Genomic DNA, 9794 nt, shown 5'->3' on the forward strand with positions numbered 1-9794 from the left:
AACAAACTAGTATCAAAAAATTAACTCCATGTATTTCTGATCAGCAGCTTACCTTCTAAATCTCTCATCTTGACTGTCTGATGCCGTAGAAGAGCTTTTCAATCCAGCTGAAGAGCACAGAAAAAGGGAGATGAGAATGTCAGTAGAGTTAAAGGATGAAGTGGTGTAACATATGTGCTGGAGAGTTAGATTTACTTTGATTGGCTGTTTTCTGGCTGTCTGCTGGCCGGAGGTTGGCAGGTGTCACCTCTACATCCTCATCACCACTCTCTATATTTTGTGCCTCGATATTTAATCCCTGACTTTCCGACAGCTCCAGGAGGCCAAACTGAGACATTCCCTCTGAACGAACACGAACACACACACACACACACACACACACAGAGAGAGAGAGAAAAACAGAACTTTGCTCAGTCCATCACAATACCAATCACTATAATATTATTATTAATTTTTTAAAACTCACCTTCTGTTTGTGCACAGTGAGTGGTGGAATCAGCTCCAGACTCCATGTCCTCTTGGTTACTTCTGTACAAAGAATAACATTAAGATTGTAGCATTGGAGCAGAAAAAAACAGGTTTAATTCCAAGCAATTCTCTTGAAATACCTTTTTGTTTTAGGAAGGGAGCAAACTTCAAATACTTGACTATGCTCTGCAGCTGCTGAACTCAGATTAGTCGGAAAATGGTCTAAAAGGGAAAAAAAAAGACTGTAAACTATGTTAAAATGATACATTGCAATTCCAAAGACAGATTAACACCCACATACCGGCCTCTATTACACTATTACTCTTTTCAGTCTGGCAGTCACCTTCAGTGCATCTGCCTTTAGAAGGAGAAGCGATCAGTTCCTGGACAAACAAAACACAAACACAAAGTAGCAGAACATCTTAAATGAACTACACTGAACAACAGTTTAAGGCTAAGAATGCAGTGGTGGGGTTCGTGGGAGATCTCACCAGCACCGGGCTGTGGGAGGTGGGCTGGAGGTTGGAGAGGCGGCGGGAGAGCAGGGCACGGTAACTGCTATCGGGGTCGTCCTCCAAGGCCACACTGTCAGGCTGGGAGTCTTCGACGATAAGGCAGGGGTTCTCAGTCTGAGGCAGACTCGACTCCAGATCACTTCCACCTGGATCCATGTGGCAGCATCAGGGTCAGCAGGCAACTGCATGTAGAGAGTTAAGCACAGTGGAGTGAGGGGACAGTGGGCGGGGCACCATGTGGATCAGTCACGTGGTGTAGTAAGACCCAGGGCCCGGGTCTATAAACACAAAACATACGTGTAGTATCAGCTTCTGAAAGATCTAACACATTGCAAATAATCACATTTTAAATAATGGAGTATAGATTATAAATATCTGAAATAAAAATAACCCTTAGAAATAAAGAGCAATCCAAAACACAACAACATGAACTATTGCTTTAGCTCAGACTGGTGTCTCTGTACCAAACTACTCAAAAACACACGAATACAGTGCAATCAGTGCATTGCCCATGACTGTTATTTAATCAGATAAGAGCAGTGAAATAATTAACATAGTTTTCCCAAATATTACCACTACAGACTGAACTCAGCTAGCCAGCTAATGCTAACCATCACGCAGAAATGTACTGCTAGGCAAAACTCCTCCATCTATTAAATAAACAATCCAAAAAGTGTACCTTTGCTAAGTTTGTTGCTTTTAAGCATCCTGAACTGAATCCATACACATTAGTGCAACAAAACATAAAGAAACCAGTGCGCGCTGTTTTCCTGGCCAGCTCTCCCTCTCCGCTCACCCCGCTGCAGTTCAGCGGCAAAAGGCCAGAAAAGGAAACAGGTGATTGGATAAAATCCCTCTAGTAGCAGCAGAGCACGACCAGTGATTGGCTGAACTCTGGGAGGAAACCCAATCATTCATTAGAAAACCCACTAAGCCCGCCTTACAACAACCACAACTACACCGTTGATTGGCTTAATATTTAATGGGTGGGGTTCTCTGTCCTGTATTTCTTTTTTTGTTGTTGTTGTTTTTATTTATCGCAAAAAAATCCTAAAAACTAACCTATAAATAGCAATAAAACACAAAGAAATAACTCCCAATCACCATGAGAATTTCAGACATTTGTAAGAAATAGTTACAACACGTACAATTCCATATTAATTTTAAGCTTTTAATTTTAGAATAGCTTATTAAATTGCACCGGTTTGCCTGAAATCAGGATCATCATCCACTAAAATGTTTTACATTTATTTTACTTTCCTGTTTTGCAACTATACATATGAAATAACATACATAGGAAGTCATTAATTTTAATGCTGCCATTACATTTGCTCATATCCTGTGTGCTTTAGAGAGCTATCGGCTCTCACTCATTTTAAAGGTAGCAACAACAAATCTGCTATCACCACAACAGAACAAAACAAGGACTAAGATGGACTACACAGTATCATCAGTAAACACTGGCATATTTTGCATAACCCAAAATGTACCAAAATGCCTCTTCTTGTTATTTGTCTGAAGTCGGAGAAAACTACAGATGTGGCAGTTTGCAATCAGTGGAACAATACAACATGTGTAAAATATTTTACACACCCTCACACAGCTAAATCAGATTATGATTGGATAAAGTAGAAAAGAGGAAAGCAGCACTCTGAGGCCAATCATGGATCTTCAGCATCTTTACAATTCACTGCTCTTGACCAGCTAGAGGTTGATGTACAGTGGATATAAAAAGTTTACACACTCCTGTTAAAATGGCAAGTTTTTGTGATGTAAAAAAAATTAAAAATAATGTCAGAAATATTTCCACCCTCAATATGAAATTATAACGTATAAAAAATAAGTGAAAAACAATCAAACATGTTAGGGAAAAACAGGAAAAATAAAAAAGTTACAGTAACCTGGTTGCATAACTGTGCACACCCTTTTATAAGTGGGGATGTGACTGTGTTCAGAATGAACCAATCACCTTCAATCTCATGTTCAAAAGTAATTATCATACAGCTGTCATCAGTGAAATAATTCTGATTAATCCCAAATAAAGACCAGCTGTTTCGGTAGGATTTTCTTCAAATCGTCTTGTTTTTTAATTTATCAAGGTTTCATTTTTCACATCACAAAAACCTGCCTTTTTAACACAGGTGTGTAGACTTTATATCCACTGTATTGCAAAATGAACATTTGCTCCCTTTTGGTCTAAATTATGACTTTCATCTGAACTTTTTTAAGAACTGATAGAACCATTTTCTCCATGCTCTTACAGAGTTATATTCTCACCTTTCTTATTTTTTCTTGAGACTATGTTTTATCCTACTGTATATAACATAAACCCATTCACTGCTTTTATTTTTCAGTGTGTTTAATAAATTTTATAGATCTTATGCAACATAGACTTTATGCAGGTAAGCATGTAAGTTTGAGCATTCGTGTTACCTGGTGTGATCGCTGATGAGTGAAGAATAGAGCCTTGAGTCAAGAACTGAGCATGATTTGTATTCCGTGGGACATTTATGCACTATTTTACTCTTTTTACATTAGCATTCCTGTTTTGTTCCTTTTTTTTCCTCTTTTTTTGGTTACTTTAGGTAGTTTATGAATACAGAATACTATTGAACTCCATAGCATATGGACAGAAGTCAGACTGATTGTTTTGTGTTATCTGCTATCTTGTAATAGCCTACAGATCAGATCTGGACAGTTTTCAAACTCAGCAGGCTCGTTTGCAGAATATTGACAGAAAGGGATGCATATTTCTGGAAACTTGTTGCTATGTCTAATAGTTCTGACTTTCAAGTTCGATGGCTGATGTCCAGTGGATTTGCTTTTGCAAATCAGACCATAGAATCAGATCCCAGAAATCACAATGAGCTATGTTTAGTGTCTAGCTCGGTTAGATTAGTGCAAATAGACTAATACCAACTTTAAAACCCATAAGAATTGTGGCCTATAACTCGAGTCTACATAAGAAAAAGCCCAATGTTGAACACCTACAGTGCTGAATGCCTGGACACTGGACATTTCAATCTAGTCAAGTATAGTGTAACTATTAACACTGGACATTTTTATTGTGTAACAAATATGGGACTCTATCTACAGTCAATATGTCCTGCATCCAAGTATGTGAGTGAATTTCTGAGATTTAAAGATTACGTCATTGATCATGACGATAGTAACTGAAACTGTATTTCATTGGCTGCCCTTTCTAGGTCTGCAACCATATGTCATATGCCATGGAGTTGACATCATGATTAACATCAGTGTATTTCTGAAATGTATTTTACTGAAATATGACAAACCTACCATGCAGTTAGTGCAGTAGAGACCTGCAGCTTCTTTTAGTCCCTGTCAGGCATGTTAACCTAAAGCCAACAAATTCATGCCTATAATCTCATTTGTAGTCTCTCTCAAGGTAATAAATATTCCATATATATGCGCAGTGACTGTAGCAATAAATTATTACCTAGGAAAGCAAAAACAGGCGGAAAAAAAAACACCTCGGTTCCTGTCTATCTATAATACACCCATATTAAAGAGCAATCTGTCATCAAGCCTCGTGCACAAAAAATGACCTCATTCATGGCGTAAAGCTTTACAAATATTCATCTGTTACCTGAGTGGAGAAATTCTTCTAGCCTACGCAAAACGTGCGCGCTTCGTTTCCATAAATGATGAGGAAGAAATTGCATTGATGTGCTCAGATGTGCCCTCTCTTCCCTGGCAGATAATGGGGTGTGTTAATGGTTCCACTGGTGTCACTTAAAGACGCAGAGCACAGGCGGAGCTTTTTACCGTTAAACCATATGGAGGCAAGCTACTATAGTCCAGTGCACATTGCACATACAGTATAAGCATAAATGCAGTATTGCAGTAAAAAATCTACACTGTGATGTAACAGGAAATGGCAGTGAGGCTTGTAAAACAGCGGCAGCATCAGCAGCAACACTGGGCATTTGTTTTTTGTTTTTGCTTTTTTTGTGTGCTCATCTCACTCTTTGTATACTGATAAGTGATTCTTGAAAGAATCGGTTCCTTAGTGATTCATCGCGAATCGATTCGCGAAAAAAAAAAGATCTGGTTCAAGTGTGAAGGTAATCCAACACACATAAATAAAGAGCTGGTTCATTTTACAGAATGGGTGCCTTTTTTACTTAGTAAGTTGTGTTTTTTTTTGTTTTTTTTTTTATAAATTAACTTTTTTTTTTACTTTTTTAAATTATAAAATAGGTTTGAGATAAACATATTGACCTGTCTCTGGCACTTGTAGCCTATCACATGGGTTATATTCTATTTTTCATAACATAAGCCATGGGAGTTTCACACAATTATTTGATACTGAATCCAGTGTCTTACAAACTAAGTGTAACTTATTACTGTATTAATTAATTTAATCAATTAATTAAATTCAGTAAATAACTATACACATTTCTTCTCAATCACCTATCACATTGATGGTGATAACCTTAAAAGTTTGTTCCTTTATGGCAGCTGCTCTAATATAAATGATTTTCTTATTGTTATTGAGGGGGGAACAGTGTCTTAGTGGTTAGCACGTTTGCCTCGCACCTCCTCCACCCTGTTTGCACAGAGCTTGCATGTTCTCCCCATTGCTTCAGGGGTTTCCTCCCCAGTCCAAAGACATGCATTGTAGGCTGACTGGGATTTCCAAATTGTCCGTAGTGTGTGAGTGTGTGCGTGATTGTGCCCTGTGATGGGTTGGCACCCCATCCCGTGGGTCCTCCGCCTTCTGCCCCAAGTTCCCTAGGATAGGCTTCAGGCTCCTCATGCGACCCTGTGTAGGATAAGCAGTATGGAGAATGGATGGATAGATGGAATATGTAATTGATCCCCCATTCCTCTAATGATAGTTTATTCATTTCATGCCATTTTCTGTTTTTATGACATTATTCACAAATGTCTTAGTAGCATAGCTGACATAAGGGTTGATGGCAGCAACAATGTTTAAGATACAAATGACACCTAATCTGCAAATATGTTACTCTTTTTCTATTTTGGGGGGAATCAGGAGATAAGGGGATACAAGTCAAATAACGAATCAGGCGATGTGGTCTGTAGTTTGTTAACTGGCTAAGGATCTTGGAAAATTAGTGGCTGGGGTTTCTTCATTCAAGGGACCAGGAAGCATGGAAACATGGAAGGAAGGGGATATGTGGTATTGAACGTAAGTTGCAAGATTTTGAAGAAGCCAGTGTATCCGTGCAACAATGTCCTGCAACTATGTCTTAAGCAAGTATTTTTGAAATTGATCAAAAATAATTGTATTGTGGTTTTACTAGGAAAATGTACCAGATCAGGAAGAAAATCCATTGCTAGGTGTGACCATGGATGTTGGGGAATGGGCAGAGGAAGGAGCTTACCCGCAGCCTTGGGTACAAGGTATCAGGACTTAAACATGCTCCCCTGCATGGCCTGTGGTTGAGAATGAATGCACACAAGTTATGAGCTTGTGGTGGCATATAAGTTTTTGTGGCTGGGCATTGCAGAAGTGTGGGATGACTCTCCCGTTGGTGGACTATTTCTTGGTCTATATTGCATGATTCAGGATTTATGGATTCTGGGGTCTCCTCTTGGAAGATATCAGAGTGTATGCATTAAAGAGCATTTGCTGCTGTATTCTTGGATGCTGGCTCATACAAGATTGTGGTGATCCGTAAAAATCACAAAAGGTTGCTTAGCTGCCTCGAGCCAGTGGCATCATTCCTCCTAGTGTGGCTTTACAGCCAAGAGCTCTCTGTTCTCGATATCACAGTTGCATTCAGCTTGTGTTACTTGGAGAATAATGCTACTAGATGGAGCTTCGGGGTTTGTCCCTGTCACTGGGATACAATGCTCCTGCTCCTGTCTCTGAGTCATCAACATCAACAATAAAAGGAAGCATCAGGTCAGAATGCTCCAGGATGGGAGCAGTGGTGAATAGTTTTTTGAAAGCTGGCTCAGCAAGTAAATCTCACGCTAGTTTGCACGTGCACCCTTTCAGTAGGGATGTGAGAGGAGCAGTGATTGAGCTGAATCCAGTTAGGAAACATGCCTTAAAATTTTAAGTAAGCTGAATGAAATGTGCAAGTTGCTACAACAAACAAAGGCAGCATTGGTGGTTTATTTGTTACATAAATATGTTCAGGTAATAAACTTTGAAGGTTACATGGTCATACGCCAATTTTTTTTTTTAAAAGAACGACCACTAAGCTGCCTGTAACTATTGAATGGCCTTATTATTATCATCATGGCCTAACAGACTGAACTGGCAGCTTGGAACACAAAACACCATTGGTAAGGACAATGTAAAATGTGTTCAGACTTAAGCTTCATCATATAGATCACTTGCTACACCACAAAATTCATATATGAAGAAAACTGGTAATGAGAAAAAAGAACTAATTAACAGAAACATATGCAACAAAAATGCTAATATGCTTGGAAGCTCTGAACCAAACTATCCTGTGAGTTCAGGCTTCCACTGGAGGCTTCTGTCACCAAAGATCAACCTACAATATTGTTGAGATATCATTGGTTGGTATGAGAATAACTGTCTAGCTAGAAGATGCCTGTTCTTAATGTAATTTAACACTTTAACAGAAAACATACAATAGCTACTTTAAAACCTCAGCAAATTTGACTAGAAAAAAGAGACTAATAACTACATAACTTAGCTAGCTAGTTACACCACCTCTTAAATGTACCTTCTTCCCCTTCCCAGATATTACACATAATATAACCTTCATTTTTTTTTTTTTTAATATATTTTTAAAATGATAATAGCACTATGAATATGTAGCTCTGGTAAGTAATTATGGAGCAACATAGCTAATGTGACGCTGCAGCTTTCCACACTGTCATCCTGCTCTGCTCCGCCCCCTCACTCAGAACAGCCTCAGTGCACCACTGCGCATGCGCTCTCACTGTGTTTCACCTGGGATTCTGCCTCACTTTTAACAAATACTTAACTAAAGTAAACAGATTTGCCAGTGTTACTTAACTGCACTCTCACTACACCCTTGAGTCATCATAGATAACAATATAGATAATAATATATGATATATCATATCATATATCAGCTTCAGTGTTGGCTGTATCTCAGATGACCAGCAGGGGGCAGGAGTTCCTTATATTCCTTCAGTGCACCTGCACTATACATGCAAATGCTACAGAGAGGTCTCAAGCTTCTTTTGTTTTAGTTGTCTAGAAATCTGACAGCCTTATTGTACCTTTCTTCTGTGCCTACATAAGTTGCAAGTGGTCCAGACTGCTGCTGCCAGAGCACACAGTCAAAGAAAAACACAACATACTTCTAGACTAAGTATTGCTAGTGCCCAAATTCTATCAATCCATCATTTGTTTCCTGCTCTTTTAATAAGGCATTAATGTAGAGAAATACACTGCTGCTCTCCAAATTAATGTCTTATCCAGAACACAAATCAAAATCCGCTTCAGAGACTGTATTTTGCTGGTAATATAGCTTTTGTTGGTAGTGTATGACTATTTTAACAGAAAATAATAAATATTTATTACAGTATACAACAACATAACATTAATTTATGTTAATATTAACTGGCTATTGTGTTTTTAGTTGTTAAAAAAAAACAGAGTGTTAAACTATGGTCCTGAGATTTGTTTCCTTCTCTTCTAATACACCAAATTTAGCCCATGGTGATAAATAAATGATGAGTTAAATCATGTGTGTTAAATGAAACATAGTGCTACATTCATGCATGAAAAACAAAGAAATAACATATGTACAAAAAATATCTGTTAAAAAACATAAAGAAAAATATGTACATATAGATATTTGTGTTAATGTTTGAGAAGAAAATTTTGATCTGCATGTATTATGCAGACTTGGGATTTTCTAACCTGGTACTGCGTACAGACCCTTTCTACCAGATATACTTACTGCTTAATGACTTTAACAAAAGAGGAAACTCAGTACAAAGCCTTCGGGACATATTACATGCCATTTTGAAATAAAGACGTACAATAATTAAATCAAGGATAGCCTTTGAGGCTCTAGCTGGCACAGAGCAGCTCCTGACACAGAAAACATCTTAATAATCTCATGCTTTTTCAAAATTGTCCTCATTTAACAGCAGCAGAAAATCTGTAATGCCTTTCACATGACAGAATTTTACAGGGATTTTTTAGAAATATAAAATAATAAAATAAATATTGGCCAGGAGAAACACATCATATAACATTATTACTTTCATTTCTTTATATACATTTGAACTGCTGTCTCTTTTAAACTGTCTTAATATGCTTATTTATCTATTTTTAATCCTATACTGTGATTTATTTTAATTTACTATGTAGTGTTATTATTATTATTATTATTATTATTATTATTATTATTATGTTAGAAAGTATTTTATGTATTTAATTATTTATTTACTTACTTACTTACTTATTTACATTAAACTACAATATTGAAAATATGAAAAGTGTTATATTGGCCTGAACGTAAAGCTATTACTAACCGTGACTAATAAAAGATTTGCCAGAAGCAAGCAAAAATGTTTTTTTCTCTCTTCATTTATTATTAATCTATGTTTATCTATATTATCTACGTCTAACATACCTATTAGCCTGGTAAGTCACACTAGCATGTCCTATACAGTGCAGCACAGCAGTATGCAGTTTATAATTGTTATTTATGTACTCTGATTAATTTGATGACGTCAAATAGCCATACAGTCAGCCCGCCAATCAGAGAGCCTCATTTTGTGGCGTGCTCTCCTATTGGTCCTTCTCTAATTAGCCCCGCCCCTAGCTCAGTCGACTCTTGCATGCAGTTGTCAT

The 9794-nt window shown here is 37.5% G+C and overlaps 1 protein-coding gene across 4 annotated transcripts in view; it reads right to left on the minus strand.

The window, feature by feature from the left end:
• tp53bp1 (tumor protein p53 binding protein, 1) overlaps positions 1–4746 on the minus strand; it is a 21806-nt gene extending 17060 nt beyond the window's left edge. For 2 of the 4 annotated variants that reach the window (XM_053229441.1, XM_053229439.1), the window contains exons 1-7: positions 1663–1819; positions 960–1165; positions 770–851; positions 609–690; positions 467–528; positions 196–342; positions 53–107 (exon numbers count right to left, since the gene is read on the minus strand). In XM_053229441.1, coding sequence (XP_053085416.1) covers positions 53–107; positions 196–342; positions 467–528; positions 609–690; positions 770–851; positions 960–1139 — 608 coding nt within the window. In that variant the 5' untranslated portion in view covers positions 1140–1165; positions 1663–1819. Of the gene's footprint in view, positions 1–52; positions 108–195; positions 343–466; positions 529–608; positions 691–769; positions 852–959; positions 1262–1662; positions 1820–4593 lie in introns of those variants that run through there. The other 2 variants (XM_053229440.1, XM_034299563.2) reach the window with 2 other exon arrangements.
• Positions 4747–9794: the final 5048 nt, after the last annotated feature.

The sequence above is a fragment of the Pangasianodon hypophthalmus genome, chromosome 25 (genome assembly GCF_027358585.1).
Source record: "Pangasianodon hypophthalmus isolate fPanHyp1 chromosome 25, fPanHyp1.pri, whole genome shotgun sequence".
Taxonomy (NCBI): Eukaryota; Metazoa; Chordata; class Actinopteri; order Siluriformes; family Pangasiidae; genus Pangasianodon; species Pangasianodon hypophthalmus.